This window comes from Indicator indicator, chromosome 10, assembly GCF_027791375.1.
Source record: "Indicator indicator isolate 239-I01 chromosome 10, UM_Iind_1.1, whole genome shotgun sequence".
NCBI lineage: Eukaryota > Metazoa > Chordata > Aves > Piciformes > Indicatoridae > Indicator > Indicator indicator.
Window position 1 is genome coordinate 22,039,393 of NC_072019.1, and position 17,437 is coordinate 22,056,829.

Sequence of the window (17,437 nt, forward strand, 5' to 3'; positions counted from 1 at the left end):
CTACAAGTTCCACTGAAGGTGCCTGGCAAAAAATTATCTCCATAAAACGATGTTTTGCTTCCAGTATTTTTGTATGTGTTGTGTCGAGTTTATTCCCCTCATAAGGAAACAAAAGTATCAGTGTAAAAGCACAGCTGAGCTTTTAAAGTAGCACCAGGACACCTACACCCAAGTTGTCATCTTGTTGCTGCTAGGCCTCTTTTTGATTCACATTCACAGAATCTCTTCTTGTGCAAAACAAGCAGTCTAAGGAGAAAGAATGCCCTCCGAGTTCTAGTAAAAACTGTAGAAAAGAATCCGAGATAGCCAACACTTTCCTCCTCCTCCAAATTTATCTGCAGAGAGAGGGGGGCATCTGTGCGTAGACAGGATAGGCAAGCCTGACATTTAGGGAATCATTGTGTTGGACAAGGGATGTCTGCTGGTAATGAAGAACCAAATCCTTCAGTGTGCTGTACAGGTTATATGGTTCAGCAAACCCGTAACCTCTTGGAGTGCTGTAGATCACACAGTGTTTCACTTCTCCATCAGCTCTGCAAGGAAAGGAAACAGGAGAACATCAAAGGACAAAGCCAAAGTGACAGTCTATTAACAGTCACTAAATGACATAATGGAGGACCCAGTAGATAGGAGTAGAGATTAATACAGTCTGAAGAATCACTGCTTCAGGGCATGCGATTAAACAGTCTGGCATAACAATCCACATAAGAGGTCTCTTCTAGCCCAGCAGATTTCCCTCCTGCATTGTTCTCCAAACTACTCTTGGGGGACAAGTCAAGAGCTTAACCATGAAGATAAACACCTGAAGTCAAGAACAACTGTGTGCTCAACTTATCTGGAAACCTTTCTACTAAGCAAAGCCACTAAACCCCACAAATTCTTAGGACCTACAGTGTATTTCAGGAATTGAAGAATGCACTGTGAGGGATAGTGTTGCAATCTTAAGCATGGCAGGAGCTCAAAACGGTTCATTATCTGAAGTCATAGCGACTGAGTCCCTAACTTGGCAAAGCAGTTACTGTAACAGTATTTCCAAAGCTTCTAGAAACACTCATCTGCCAGAAACATGGAGTATTATGTAATCCCTGCAGTGGAGCCCATTTCAATCCAGGTCACACGTAGGAACAAGGTTACTTCATGCCATCCCTTTGCTAGCTTGTAGTGTGACACTAACCAAAAGTATCTGATGAACCCATCACTTCAGTGACTGTGATGAACAGCATTTTGAACATGGCAGATACTACAATCTTCAGTTGCCTTGAGGCGATATACCTTCACATATTCATTCCTCAGACTTGCTTTCAGAAGCAATTAACCTCATGTGAAATAAATCAGTGAAAGCCATTTTGCACTCCAGAACAGGCTTGAAGGATTTTTAGATAATGGAATCAAGACTGTTTCTGACCTCCATTACACCAGCATAAAATGAAGTGAAATACAAGAAATCAATGCAAGGCTGTGTGAATGTCAAAAACTACTGCTTGCAAGTAACATCTCCTCTGAAGCATCTCTGTTATCTTAAACATGCAAGAGAAGCCATCTAGAATTAGGTACGTCTGAAAATGAGCACAGAAGACGTTACACAGCTTCACAGCCTCCTTTTACTTCTTCCCATGTGTTCCTTGGCAGGGAAGAACGGAAGAATTTGGCCTTAATTTCCTTATGACTATTGGGATACTTCAGAATTTTATGCTAACTACCATGGTGACTGAAGAGACTGCTAGGACTAGAGTTATTCCACAGTCATAGCAACACAGCTTCTAACGTAAGAGGTCTTCCTGCAAACATGTAACACATTCCAATGAGTAGGCTGAGGCTAGGCCGAGCCTGGCTATTGTTCTGCAGAAGAAAGATTTTTATGAATTGAGTAGTTAGAACAAAAAAAGGAAAATACTTACACCACAGAACAAGCATAACATCCTTTCTTGCTGCTCTCACGAATTAAAAACGCTCCATCGGGTTTCCCACAGAGCAAGTCTTCCGCCTGGATACGGTTGAGATCCCCAACAAACCAAGTTTTCTCATCATGGTGTGGCAGGTTTTCATCCTCTTCATTCATAAAGTATGTGCTGAAAGAGAGGATAAATTTATCAACTTAACCAGAAGTTGGTAAAGGAATTAATAAGCAGAGTGATTTATTTTTGCAGAAATTCAAAGAAATACTAGAACACCCCCAAATTGGAAGGACAGACTCCTAATGAACAAGTATTAAAGGCTTTGATTTAGAATTTAATTGTTCTGATTTCATTTAATCTTAAATTCTTTAGCAGAATTATTAGCCCTGGAGAATTTCCCCCTTTTTCTACAGTTCCGTATTGAGAAACTGGTGTTTTGTATTACCAACCCTCACAAGAGAAAACACTTATTAAAACTTCTCAGTAAAATACCATGTATAGTAGCACTTACTCATCAATATTTTCATTTTTGATCCCCAGCCAGTCATTTATTCGCTTCTGTCTCACTCCTTTGTGATTGAGCCATCTGCCAGAATAAGAAAACATTAATAACATTAGAGTTTTCATACTGAGCAAGCTGAAGCTCAGACACAAGGTCCCACAAAGACACACTCTGGACCTTAGTTTGTTCTCCAGTAGAAAAAAGCTGTAGAAAGACCAAAGATCCTGTAAGAATGCTTCCCTGCACCATCTTCTGAGATGCTTGTTAGCGGACATAGTAAAAAAACAGAGCCTGAGGAATAGGTACTGACTCTGCACGGTGCAGTCCACAAAGGAAGCAGAATAGTAATTGTGACAGCAGCCTGTTTCTCTTGGGAAAATGAAAGTAGTATTGCCATTGGCTTTTAACCTCTTAACATTGCCTTCTGAGACACTGTGTTCCCCTTCTGTCTTCTGCCAGAATCCTAGTGCTATGAGTCCAGCCCAAGGACACTAAGAGCTGGTAACAGAGGTGTCAGAAATCAAGTGTGGGTACAAGCAACATCTGCCACACCTAGGACAAAAAGTACTAACCTCTGTTTCATTAGCTGACAAACTTTGCTTATAACTCATTTATCTTAAATGTTTTATTTACAATAGTTGCACCTAAGTTGTGGCAGACTAAGTACTGCAGACATGACCAGGCCAACCAATTACCCAGGCATTCCATGTTGGATATGTAGCACCTTAACACTTGGAGAACCTTGATTATGAAAATAATTTAGTTCTCATTACCCTGATGGAAACAATCATTAATCAGGTTCATCAGAGACACTATTCTGAGGTACAGGTCAGGCTTACTCACACAAGATACTGATCTCTGATTTTGCGGAGCTGAATCAGGTCAGGCTTGATACTATTCATTTTCTTATCAGTCTCCCTGTTGTCCAGAGCTTGCTTCTTCAAATCTTGTTCCAGGCGCATTTTACTATCATGGATCTCACCCAGACGTGATTTTAATTTTTCATAGTTCATCATTATCCTGAAAACAAGTGTAATAATTGAGGTGAGGGCAAACCAGTCTAGAAGGACTGAACCTTATCAGTAGCATTTAGAAAAGAGTACCACAGACTACCATAACAGCAGCTCCTCCCTTTGACCACCTCATCTTAACAAGAGAATTACAGTAAGGCTGCCAGAAGGTCTACCACTTTTTTTTTCTTGCACAGTTTGAACCTTCATTTTACCTTAATATATTTCTGGCACACATGCAGGGTAAACCAGAAGAGATTCCTCCTCATTGTCACTCACTTGGTTTTTTTGTATGTCAATTATGCAATCCTACCACTGGGATCATAGAACCAGCAAAATTTCAAATGCAGCCTTCAGACCCATGATCCCAGTCCTTATGAAGAGCTGCCAGGAAGAAATGCTGCCTGCTCAAGAAGAGTTTGCAGGTTAGGTAATTTTCCTTAACTACCAATTTCCCCAGTTAATTTATTTTTAGTCAGAATGAAGCACCACAATCAAGGAAGATTATTACAGGTAATTGTTTGAGTCTAAAAGTCTCCTTAAGGTTACCCTACTGTGTCTCAAAGCATTGTGTCAAGTTAGGCATTTCTTCAAAGGCCCAGATAGTAGCAGGAAGAGCTGTATCTTCACAGCAGGGCAATCTTAACAAGAGGCCCTTGCTCAATTTCTGTGACATGACCACTATCCACTACTAAGAAGAGAATGAAATACTGCTTTTCTTTGAAAGTAACTAAAAATGACTATAGATTTATGAGATTTACCAGATCTATGCACATTTCACAGTTTACAAGTACAGATTTGTCTGAATTATATTCAGAGCAAATCCAAAGCAAAGTGGGATAAGCAAATAAAATTAGTTTTCTGATCCTTTCCTGGTCCTCATCACAGTATCTTGATTTATTGAAGTTAAGAGAACAATCCAGAGATTTCCCACTGCTCCTGTCTACAACGCAATTTCTCAGAAGAGGGTTTTACTGAAGGTTCAGACACCTTGGGGGAAGGTCTCAGAGAGAATACTGAGTTTACAAAGTGGTTTACATTATGCAAAATGACATAAAACAATTTCATGGGAGCGTCAGGGTGGACACTAGCTTTTCATTCTGTGCAAACAAGTTGAGAGCCTACCTACCGTTCAATCTCTTTGTCATTCCCCTCCCTGCGAAATCGCTCAATGTATTCTTTGCTGTATCGCTCTTGTGAGTGGCACTGCTCCTCAAATATCTTAATAGTTTCATTAAATGCTTCAATTGCTGTCCTCTTCATCTGAATTTCCTACGTGAAGAAAGAGTCCTTGATTTCTTCATGATACAGATGACAATAGAAGAGTTATGCTTTCCCATATTGACTGAGAAGATGAACTTTTCTCCCCCACAAGTCAAGATGCGATTAATCAGTTTAAAGTTTAAGCAAATGTCTGAGTAGAGACAGGGAAGTACAGGCAAGGCTTGCTCCCTGTAAGTTTGCCCTCCTCCTCCACACGATGCTGTTAGACTGCAAACCCCTCAAATATTTTAGTCATATTTTCCATCTTAGTTTGCAGGATGACTGCCAGTAAACCTCCTCCCCATATATGAGGTATCTTATTTTATACGAAGCAGTCCAAAGACTGTATTTATACTTCCTTAGTTCGGAATATCTGGTATCTGATTTGAACACGACTACGAAAAACCTGGACAAACCTCTCCACAACTCTCACTGCAGCATATAGCAGCTGGAAATACTCAGCCATAGAAAGAGCCTGCAAAGCTTGCAGGAGATGCCTGTCTTCACTGTTCTACCTTACACTAGCAAGCTCAGCTCCTTTCTTCCTTGCCCCACTCCATAACTCCAAGTAACAAGTAATATGCACTGTTTCCATCAGCTCTGAAACCATCCTGCTCTATTCCACCACCATTTACTAAGTTGTTTTCCTTGTTTTTTGACTTCTTGGACTGCCTTTGGTTAAAATTTGGTTAAAATTTAACAAGTTAAAATAGTTTTCTTCTTAAGCAACAATAAATAGACTTAAAGATAGAGAAAGCAGAACCAACCTGTGACGTTCTGGTATATTCTTCATACAACTTGTCATACTCCTTACTCTTTTCCTGATACTGAGCATGGTATTCTTGAAGCTTTTTACCTACTGCATCTATATTATCTTCTTTCACCAACTGATCCTGTACATACAGAAAGCTATTAAGTCATCAAGCAACGCAGCTTTTTCTTAAGAGTATTCATTTGTCCATTTATGCATGTTTGCATTTTACAGTCATTAGCATAATTTCTATAATCAGGTTTCTACAGAACAGGCACTGTATTGAAATCTCCCTTCCTCCAACAAGTTCTACTGTTTACAGACAGTAGGAACTAGAACTAGGTGTCACAGTGTAAGACACCAAAAACCATGCCAAAACACAAAGCTTCCAAAACACTACAACTTAGATCCAGCATTGCTATCCCCTCCCCATTGGAGAAAGGAGGAAGTGAATCCCTTAGAATATCCTCAGAATATTTTGTTTTCCGAAAAACTCTGCAGTTTTTCTTCCTTAATGCAGGACAGCGTCTCAGGCTACTGAATACAACTTTAAACAAATATTCTTCAAAAATCTAGACAGCTATGCACAGAGAGAGCAGCTGTACAGCTTGCATGTGCTTCAAAGACTATGCTGCCTACAACAGTGTCCACAAGGATCCAAGGGGAAAAAAAACCAAAGGCTTCTCAGAGGTTTAAGTCTGATTCACATCAGGTTTCACTTCTTTAATGGACTGCTCAGACAGACTGGAAGCTTCATAAAATGAAGCTTAAACAGGTAGACAATTCGGAAGATCCATTATTACAAGCATGGTGAGGTCAAATGTGGCAACTCTTTTGTTTGGTGTTTTTTTAAGTTTAAAAAAAACCCTCCAAAATAAATCAGACTTCACAGAGAAACCAATTACATACATGCTTGCAACTTCATTCTTGTCTGAACTAACAGCTATTGGGGTCCAATGAAGGATCAGGATCTTACCTGCTGGTACCGGGACACTGGATACATCAACTTCACATCAAGCTTTGGGTTATACTGAGCCAGAGACTCATTGCGGTAGTGGTTGATCAGATCCACAACTGAATTAAAGGTCAGTGGATCAGAGAAGCCATATTTTCCATCCCGATGATAGATCTTTATCAGTTTATTGTTGCCACCCTTCCTGTAAAGTGGTAGAGTCATGGAGAGGTTTTACTGTGTGCCTCCTATCCCTCTTCAACCCTAAGGCTGCTAAAAGACACCAGTGAAACTCCTTGGCAAGTGGCTTTGACACTGGACACCCGCAGAGCGATTCCTTACATACACACAGATACTAGGTGGTTTGAGTCAGTACACACAGAATTGAACAGGAGCAAAGCCCAAAGTAAATCTCTTCCTTTGCATTCATTCTGGAGCCAGCTTATGGTGTTTAAGCGCTGGCTTTGCCAGAAGCTTTGCAAGGGAAAACGAGGATGCTGAAGGCTGAACAAAGTAGCCATATGAAAACCCAAACCCTCAATTTCCTGCAATTTGGGGTCAAGTAATAGTATACAAGTGAGTATATATTTATAAGCTGATTAACAAGTCTCTTGAGTTATGGATGCTCATACAGGATACAGAAACCTAAACAAAAAAAGTCCTTTGAGGATTACAAGATGGTTGTAAGTTCAGGACTTCACATTATCCAGATTTATACATTCTAGCAGTTTCCACAAATACAGTGCTTATTTCTTCCTTTTTTCACCAACAGACTGTTTAGACAATAGCCTATCCTTCCTGCACTCTCAATTTTGTTCCTAAAGACATCTGCATTCATCAAAATAACCAAACCGTAGTGCATAAGCCATCAACTTCAAGGCAGAAGTTAAAGCAGAATTTAAACTACCCCCATGGGGTCAAACCTGCCATTAAGACAATAGAATTTCATGGCAAGATCAAATATCTACTATATCACAGTAACTCCTGAAGCTATGCTATGAGGCAGTAGCTTATGCACCTCACCCATTTGCCTCTAACAACCAATCTTAGGAGCCTGGCAGAGGCAAGTGGCTGGACAGGCTGGGCAAGGCACCAGCAGCTAATCACATGAGATCTACTGCCTAACTGCAGCAGACAGGTCTGGGGCAGCTCTGGGAAGTCTGCCACTTGCAGACAATTTTAATGAAGAAACATTGCTCCAGTTCAGTATTTCCTAAAGTTTAGATCAGAAGACACAAGACACTTTTCACAAAGACACTGTATTCAATTCTCCAGAGCTGCACACTGACAAGACATTCAGCACCCTCCCATTACTCAAAGCCCTAGTTTATAAGTACCTTTCACCTTAGCAGTTCTGAAACTATGAAGCACTACTGGGTTGCTCTCCTCCCCCAGTCCTACTTAGCCTACACAGAGATCCTTACAGTAGTGTTTAGCAAGGGACAGAACCAACTCTCAAAAACTATTTGTCGATTCTGTGATCTACAGTACCTTTAGGAACACCTCTCAACTTGACCTATGTCAGCTTTACACAGCCACTGCTGCCACTGGTAAAGTAACTAGCTACTCAGTCTACAGCTACTCAGCTACGTGGTCCACAACTGCTCAATGCTTACCGTAAGGTCAGAGTGTAGTCCCCCTGCATCTTGGTTGATGCATCACGTACCAGGAAAGTTCCGTCTGGCATGTCTCGTAGTTTGTCATTTACTTCTTCCCTGGAGAATACAATGGAAGACAAAATAGAAGAGTTAAGGACATGACCACCTTTGCTACAGGTGTCAAGGTTGGAGCCAGCAACACCAGCATGCATAAGAAGTTCCATCTTCAAAGTATCAGGAAATCTTTCACGCTCAGGCTCTCCTGTCTTTTAGGACATTTAAAGCAAATCTGAACTTGTATAGATACACTAAAATATAGCTGCACTCAGGTATCACTTAGAAAAAAAACCTGTTTAAGCAATAGTAGCATCTGTCTCTGTTTACATCCTTTCCCTGTAATCTGCTCAGGCTTAAGTCTACACTGGAAACAGGTGCCCCTTTGAGAAACCAGTCCTGACCTTAAGAAGCAGTCTCTAGCATCATAGCTCAAAGGTGTCTAGAGTTTACCACAGTTTCAGTCTCAAGAGACTCATTATTGGCTTAACTTTGATCTTATTTACAGCAGTTTTAAACCACTACAACCTTACTAGCTTCACAACTTTTCCTTCTTTACCACCAAAGAAAAAGGATACTCAGTCCAGAGCCCTAAGCGAAATTAAAAAAAAAAAAAATCTTTTAGCCAAACTGAGTACCTATAAGCATTACTTATTTCAGCTTAAGAGTTAAGGGTCTTGCCAGGTGTGACCATTTCACCCAGATTACATATCTCACTTTATAACAGCTCCCTCACAGGTTCTCAGAAGCATTAAGCACTTTTTAATACAATCATTTGGAAAATATGAGTTTATCAGGTAGCCTTGATGTTATCTAAGTGAGGTAGGAAGCCTACGTGAATCGTACACAAAAATCAACAGCAGCTTTTTTGTTCAAATACCAAGGTACAAAAGCATTGTTATGAAACAGCCCTGGTTTTGATTTAAGCTACTTGCAAACCATTGTTAGTAAGACAGACAGAGCCCTGTTAAGTATCATGTGCCTATCTGCTCACTCCCCTCAGAACATTCTACAGATTGGACCTGCTTAACTCAGGTGGCCACCTTTTTGAACAGATAGGGATGATCTAAGGCCTTGGGTTTATGCCTGTGAGTTGCACCCTGGAGCTTGTGCCAAAATTTTCAGCATAAATTTTTGCCTGAAAAAGACAGCTCGATGCAGCCCTTACCTACTGCCTGTCAAATTAGGGTCATAAACAATTCCATCTTCACATGTATGTGCCACATTTTAATCTAATAAAGCCACTTCAGCATGATTTGTACTGCATTAGCTCCTGCCATCACGTGCGCTGTTAGCTGAGGAATAAATCCGCCGTCAAACTGATAACTAACATCAAGCAGTTTTAAACAAACATTGCCTAGTGGGTTTTGTGATCAGGTTTCACCACTCTGCCCCAAGTTCGAATTAACAGAAAAACATCACTGCCAAGGCCCTTCAAAAGCAAGATTTATATGAGTTTGCTTTATAAAGATAAGGTTGGCGCAATAAAGATATGAAACTTTACTTCCCTTCTTAGATCTTCAATGAACCATTGTGGCAAATAAGTTTTTCATGCCTCGATCTGACAAAGTGTTTTAAAGTATTATGTGCTCAAGTCTGAGCAATTCATGCACATACTCCCTGCTCATGTTTCCCCCTAGAGTTCCAAATTCTAGACTTTTCAGAAGTGCCTTAAGAGGCAAAGAGATGACTGGACACTTCAGATCCTTTATGCAATTAAGTATATGTTAACTGGCACTTCATCTTCTGAACCTTTCCCAAGCCATATATTTTCTCAAGCACATAGAAAATGGGTTTCCTTAAGAGGTAAAAATGCATTTGGTATGTGTCTATCATCTGCTCAAAGCTGGTGATGGTTAGCATTTGTAAAAGCTATATTTATACCACCACGTAATAGAAATTAACACAGATACATTTTAACCAAACGTGAAAGAAACCAAAAGTAAGAATGCAACTACTTTCATTCTGAATCTCCTACTGAAATTTTGCTGAGCTGCATGCATCCCAACATTGTATGCTTAACAAAACCTTACTAGCTAGTGCATTCAGAAGCATTTTTCTTTTGAACTAAATAATTTTATCTTCTATTAAAGACTGTGTATCTGCAGAAATTTAGAAACCTGCAAAAGCGGTCACCAAGACTGGCAATATAGGCACCAGAGCAGAGACAATTTAAACACAAGTCCTGGATCCAGTTGAAGACTCTTACTTATGTGCTGTGTCAAGAACAGTCCTGAAGCATTTCCCTCTTATACTATGCTACCTGAAACAGGCCTGTTCTTTAATTCTAATAAGCTTATTCTACTTTTAATAACACCTATTATTTTAAAATATATTTTAGGAATATTGCATACCTTGAGATGTCCCCCCAGTACCACTCTGCTTCTTGCAGAGAGAAACTGGAGTTGTCCTTCATTCCATTTGTATTGACTGGAGTCATTGGTTTGGGGGGCTTTGGAGGAAGAGCTGAAAAAGAACAGATTAAAGAAAGGTAAACAGGGGAAAATAACTGAATTGCTAACAAAATATGACAGTGAAAAAGCATGAGAAATTGCGCACCTTGAACTTGGATCTCGAGCTCTTTAAGTAAATGGAATGTGTAGTTTTAAAATAAGTTCAGTCAACTGCTGCACTATGATCCCAGATCTCCTAATTCTCAAACCAAACGCATGCTTGAGGGAGGAGAATGGGCAGGAGTATGAGGAAACATGAGGTTTTGTTAAAAGGAAGACTGGCTCAGGCACAACTGCAAGGACAATCACCATCTAAACCTCCAAACAAGTTACAAAGGTGTATTGTTTGAAAGCCACAGCCTGGAGAGCACTGTGCACCACTACAGAAACACACTGGTTGCTCAGGTGTCACCAGTCCTTGTGCCAAGCTCTAAGAGCAAACAGATGGATTTATCTTCAGAGGGAAAAATCCTGCTAGGGAGAGAAGTGGTGGTTGACCACTAGTATATCCATCACAGGCCCAAAGTTCACGTTTCATACTAGATTTGTCATTTAGGCTCTTGCTATGACTCTGAACACTACAGAACACGAGGCGATAAAGGAAGGGGCAAGGGGACATTAGGTCACTGTTAGAGCGCCTGCACTTTATGTAGTTGAAGTGTTTACCATAGGAAAAGGGATGCTACAAATACTTGAATGACAGGCAGGACTGTGCATCTGTGGGCCTAGTACATACCTGCCCAGAATTCCCTTATTCCAAATTCAAAGCTTTTAGTTCTGTTCTCAAAACAGCTTACACAATGTCAGGTCATACAACGCACTGAAGCTCTATTTCGTCAGTTTTTGCTCAAACAACTTTATTTTCATCTCAAATGTAAGTCCTACATCAGGAGTAATTCAGCAGCCATGGGCATGCTCATGTATTGGCAGAGACTTGTCTGTCAGCAGAAATGCATTACACTATTTTGTTCAAGAAAGATGCATAGAGGGCTCTCCTCTGGTTTACAGGGTCTGAATGCCTCACCAAAAACACTACCACTGAAACTGAGCATTTTTCAGGCATTTCATAAGACAGTGTTTTACAAGGACAGGTCACATTTGGATTCAGAGTAGGAAAGCAGCTACACACATTGATTGCTACTAGCACATTTTAAGTCAGATCCTGAACATCTGTGCTCCCAGCCCCATGCCCTAGCCATCAGATTACACAAGCATCAGCGAGCAGGCCTGACACACTGACAACAGCCATCTTTCAGATGCACACAATTCAAGTGCAGAACTAGAAGTACAAATAAAAGGAGCAGAAAGAGGATTTTGATCTCTAGTTCCAGTGCTGAATGGCTTAACACTGAGAGGTGTGCTACTTGGCACCATCCATCTGCTCACCACTGAGCCACACCTCCCACATTAAAGAAGAGAGAAAACAGCGCTCCAGCTGCAGCTCCAAATATCATTTCATGTTGATTATTTGACACAGTAACTTCACTGTTCTCAGACAAACCAGTAGATACTTTAATCGAGCCAATCTAAACTAAACCTGAACCTTGACCCAGACGTTTGCACCCTGGGGTTGCTGACCAAACACCTGATTCAGATAGCAGCATTCATTCTGTGGGACTGAGCATTAAAGAGTGGCATACAGGATCTTTTTATGGGGTCAGCTGGGACCTTTCAGGTGTGCACATATCTAGTGAAGCAATAACAGGTCTTGTTATAAAAGGAAGGTGAAAACCTTTGGATTCTGTGAGGTAGCTTCCTGGTTAGGAGGATTCAGTTACTCCTAGCTCAGCCACAGTTGTTTGCATAGCACCTAAGTATTTGCACAAAGCACCATCAAGAGTAAGACACAGTCCTAAACCCTACTTTGCTTGAAGCTCCCAGCCCCATCCTGCTTTTCTGGGGTCAGAGGAATATAGATCTAGGCTAAATCTGTACAGTGAAGTTTATTTATTGTGCCACATGCTCTTCCATCACCCCTACTCAAAGTTCCTGAATTAGAGAATGTCTTCAGGTCCTCCCTCCTCCCCACCTCACATCTTGGCTGTGGTACTCCATTACTCTTAGCAAGCAACAAGACTGACACAGTGATTCTGAGTCTCATCAGTGCCTGCACATGGCAATAAACCAAAGTTCAGAAAACCTATGATCTACTCCAGACTCTTCTGTAGGTTTTGAGTCATCAACAAGCAAATGAAACAGTGTGGAGAACTCTTAGGAAGCTACAACACCAATTATTTCACTGGGTCTTGCAAGTTAAGGCTTGGAAATATCAAAAACTTCAAGGTATTTTTCAGCATAAAAGCCTGTTTTACAATGGTAATAGAGGCTTTTCAGAAGAGTCTTTTAAGTATTCTCTAGAGTCCTTGAATACTTCTCTAGCCCTCCTTGTAAGATTAAGTCTTGCTCCTTTATATACTGTGGAATTATTTAGCAGTTTTGTTAGGACTCACTCCAAGGTACTGGGCAGAGAAAAGCAAGCTAACAAAAACCAGCAGGGTAAGGAACGGGTGCTTGGCATACTGACACAGCACTAGACATTACACCAAGTACCCTTACTACAGGTGGGGTTTTCCCCCCCCCCCCCCTTCTTTCCCTTAATAAGTATCAGTTCTCACTATAGAGGGGGTTGTCTGCAGAACTCCATTCTGCATGAGAAAATTGTAAGGAAATTCTTCCAGGGAAAAGAATAAGGCTTGGATCAGTTCCTGTAAAACCTGACTCATGGAAGCCAGCTCTTTTCACAATAGACTTTTGAAAAATGCTTTTTAATAGCTTGCACATTTTAAAAATACAAAAGTATTTGCAAGGGTGGACCCTGTTTCCAGAGAGCTATGGATCTAATTCTTTACTTTTAATACTTTGAGCTCTTTGAGTCATAATAGATTTTCCCCTGTATTGGATACAGAACCAGGCCCTTCCTTTTTTGCTTTACCCAGCAGAATAACATGTTCACCCATTTCAGCATTTCTTGCCTGCCCTCTCAGCCTGATAGGACTGTAGTCTGGACAAATGGAGAACTGAGCACCCAGGTAGTATAAATCCCACAGTCCAGGAGACACAAGGGAACCACTTTGCTGCTAACCACACAGCATCCACCCAACTGCTCTCAAAACACTGGCCCAGTGGACTGCTAAAAGAGATGTTCTACAACAGTATTTTACTAGTACCTGGACAGTACTAACCACCATGCTAGGAGAAATCTTATGTTTCTATGAGAAGCTACAGAAACCCTTAAAAAGTCTAAAGTTTAAATAAAACAAAAAAACCCCACCCCAATAGTTTTATGTAGCATGCTTGATGAAAATTCTACAGTAAAGTAAAATAAGATTGGCTTGAAGTCAACAGAAATGCTTTCAAGAGCAGCCGTGTTTCTTTCCATGTCACTGGGTCCAATTCTGATCTAGCCACAGGCACAATCTTACTTTATCTCAAAACAAGCTCTGATTAGAGTGAAAGATTCTGATGGTTTCTTGCCTCCCTTTTCCTGAGAGAAAAGAACATTGATCACAAGTGATTAACAGCACAATGGAGCTATCTGTTCTAATAAAGAACTCCTCTCTTTGCACCAGATACACAAGCATTCTCACCCTACAATGTCTCTAGGACAGCTTTACAGCACAGACCTTTCCGAAACCCAAAAGGCAACAGCTCAGCTGAACCCATCCCTTCCCAAATCAGGCTCAGCCCTCAGTGACCACCTGGCATAGCACTGACAACAGACTGGCTCTCCCTCATGCACTAGTGAGCATCTCTGTTTTTTCTTTCGGTAGCAGTTCTAGTTCCTCTAGCTTCCCCGAGCAGCCTAGCTTGAGCTAAATCCCCGTCCGGGATTGGTGTCACTTAGGAAGAGGGGGAGGAAATAAAAAGGAGCTGGTGATGGAGCAGAGGCAGCAGCAGCCAATGCGGCCGGGCCCGCAATCGGATGTTGTGACGTCAGGGCCCGGAGGCTGCCGTGCGGCTCCAGCAGGTAGCTTCAGCCGAGCTGTTCCCCAGAGCTGCCGTGCAGGACCACAGAGCAAAGCCTAGTGATCAGGCTTTGCAAAGGTAATTTTTCTAATCATTCCTTGACTGCTCACAATTGCTTTTTAAAAAGACTACTCAAGATTTAACTGACTTGATTCCCTGAAATTCAAACCACCTCCAAAATCAAGGCAATAAAGAAAAGCTGGCAAGTGTCTGATGTTTTTAGCACTGTTATTATTTATTTAAATTTAGGTCTTTTGGAGAAAATAGTGGGCTGTGTCGATCCAGAATTTAACTTCCAAGTACACCATGACTTCCATGACATAAGCACTCTTCCCTGTCAGACTTTGAATCAGAAACTTCACAAGACCCAAGAACCACAGAGCACTGTCTGAGGGTCTTCAATGTCACTAATTCAGGAGAGGTGAAAGAAGACTGCTTTGGGTCTGCACCCCCACACAGCATTCACTCAAGTAGCCTGTTTCTTCTGTCTGCAGTATTTACATACAAGATAAACGTGTCAGTTAAACTATGATTTGCAGTTTTAAGGCAGATGCCACTTAAAGTCTAAGAATAGCTCCAGAATGTGTATTTTCTAAGAGCTGCAGGCCAGGTACTTAAAGCATAGCAGGTTTAAATCCAGTATTAACTCTACCTTATTGTTACAAATAGTCACAGCTGCCAACTACTCAAAGTCAATTTCAAGTCACTCAACGCTTCCATGATCTTGTTTTCTAGCCTTCCTTCTGAAGCCCTCAATTTACTCTCCCTCCACATTGTGAACAAGCAGAAAACTGATCAGAAGACTTCCAAAATAGTTATCCAGCTTCAAAAAGCCTGACATGCACTACATGCCCTACAAACTGTAATCAAAGTGTCAGTACTATAGAAACATGCAAGCAAACCACGGTTAGGTTAACTTTTTAAATGTCCTTAAGGACAGTGTTTTCCCTTTGGAGGTATAGATAAGGCCTTGGAACGAAAACACAGGCTGTTTTTTTCTTGCTTTTTTTTTTTAATAGGAAAAAAACCCCTCAGTTCTTTAACTACTCTCTACAGTGTCATCTTTAACACTTTCAAGGCAAAGCCTCAAAATGTTTCCCTCCCTTGACAGTGCTGTACTTGTCATTGCTGCATGAGATTCCCTCAAGACCTTTGAGAAAAAAGCATTATGTGCTTTTTGCACATCATTTCAGGGGAACTGTGTGCTACGGGTGTGAGGCAGAGCAATACAGCACCACGCTTCTGCAGATTTTCCAGCTGACAAAGAGGAGGGTCATGCACACCTGCTGACAGCAGCTCATTCCCCACCACTAGCAGGTAAGTTATCTTGGCAGCTCTGCATCTTGGCTCCTCAGTTCTCTTGCCAAGACCCCTCTTGCAAAGTACTGAGCGCCAATGCCCTTCGAAGCTGCCCTTCCTCAAAGGGCAGCTAGCACGCACTGAGAGCTCCTCAAGGGACGGAGAAGGAAGCTACTTGATCACATTATTGCTGGCCACAGAACCTCAGGCATGCTCATATTTTCACTCTCCCCCAAAACAGGCAAGATGCCAAAGAGCAAGACATATTCAAAGAATTGAAGTCTTTCAATATCTCATTACGAAAAACAGCAGACAAGTGGGCAGACAGCCAGGCAGGCTTCCAATGAAAACACTCCCATTAGAGCTTTGCTTGTGTTTCTATGAACTTTCATAAAAACCAACACACCTTTAAGAAATATTTCAGTTTTGATTAATTGGCTTTTTTTGATAAAGATCTATCTGGTTTGAAAACTCCTCAGCTATCCAGTCCTCTCCCACACCTCCCAGTCACTGTTTCAACTCCTACAGTCTGCCCAACTTCTGCTATGCTGTTCTTCATAAGCATCCACAGCTACTGCACAGGTTAAAAGATTATCTACCACAAGACACCTGCAGAACAATGAATCACAGCATGAAGACGGGGCTGGCTCAAATTCAGAGTTCTTCAGGGCATTTCAGGAGCACTTTACAAGGCTTGTTACTTCACTGCCTGAGATGGAAACAATGGAAGATACTTGTGAAACGAATGGCACTGGAATCTTGGACTTCTGCACTATGAAGTAACACGGTGTCTCCTCCTCATTTCAGCTTTTGCACGAAGCTGCAAAGCCGAACCCCCTCATCTTTCCAATTATCTTCACTGTTCTATCAGAACAATTTTCCTTTCAACCCAGACCATAGTGTGACAGCTGCAAAGCAACAGCAGCAGCAGAGGTACCATCACCAAAAGGGCTGAAGTGACTGTCCCAAAGTTAACATGAGGAGAATAAAAGGGACAAGTGCTCTTTTACCTGCCAAGTATAATTAGCACACTATTAATAAACTGACTATCACAACAATAACAATCTTTTAGAACTTTTGCCATGTTTCATCACTCAGACTGTCACTATCCAGCATCACATGATCAACTTCAGGAAGAAAGTTTTATGCCCTAGCCTGCAGACCCAGGATTCTACCAACTCTTTGGATGAAAAACTGCAGCAGACATTTTATTGTCCATGAAAATCTAAGATGTTTGATAAGAACAACCATATACTGACAGTATTCAGTGCAAGTTCTACAAGACTATACAATAAGAATAAACATAAAATACAAGGAGCAAGAAGATTGTCCTTGTCACTTATTAACTAAAGCAGGCCCTCATCTGCATTCTCAAAAGAAATACCACAGCACGTTGTCTAACCCTCCACAGGTAGGGTCTTCAAAGAGCTATAAGAAAAATACTGCGATCAATACATGGAGATAGATTTTTGGATAAGTGTAAGGAAAAATATAAGCACAGTGATTGAGATCTATGAACTTTTCATTGTGGAACATGGAGAATGAAGTCAGGCCTATGTGATATACTAGACAAGGAGACCCACCAAAACCAAACAAAAAGCAATTTTAAATACAAACAGCCTGAAGCTGTTTCCCCCACATATTTCAATGGCTAACCATCCATCCAGACATCAGGTAGCAACCTCACAGGAGAA

General features: G+C 41.1%; 1 protein-coding gene across 4 annotated transcripts in view; it reads right to left on the reverse strand.

The window, feature by feature from the left end:
* Nucleotides 1-331: 331 nt before the first annotated feature.
* Nucleotides 332-17,437, reverse strand: part of PIK3R3 (phosphoinositide-3-kinase regulatory subunit 3) — a 71,611-nt gene continuing 54,505 nt past the window's right edge. For 2 of the 4 annotated variants that reach the window (XM_054384632.1, XM_054384636.1), the window contains 9 exons: nucleotides 10,380-10,491; nucleotides 7,990-8,088; nucleotides 6,398-6,578; nucleotides 5,438-5,563; nucleotides 4,537-4,679; nucleotides 3,241-3,417; nucleotides 2,407-2,481; nucleotides 1,899-2,069; nucleotides 332-533 (listed from right to left, as the gene is read on the reverse strand). In XM_054384632.1, the coding sequence (XP_054240607.1) occupies nucleotides 332-533; nucleotides 1,899-2,069; nucleotides 2,407-2,481; nucleotides 3,241-3,417; nucleotides 4,537-4,679; nucleotides 5,438-5,563; nucleotides 6,398-6,578; nucleotides 7,990-8,088; nucleotides 10,380-10,491 (1,286 nt within the window). The remainder of the gene's footprint in view (nucleotides 534-1,898; nucleotides 2,070-2,406; nucleotides 2,482-3,240; nucleotides 3,418-4,536; nucleotides 4,680-5,437; nucleotides 5,564-6,397; nucleotides 6,579-7,989; nucleotides 8,089-10,379; nucleotides 10,492-17,437) is intronic. The other 2 variants (XM_054384635.1, XM_054384633.1) reach the window with 2 other exon arrangements.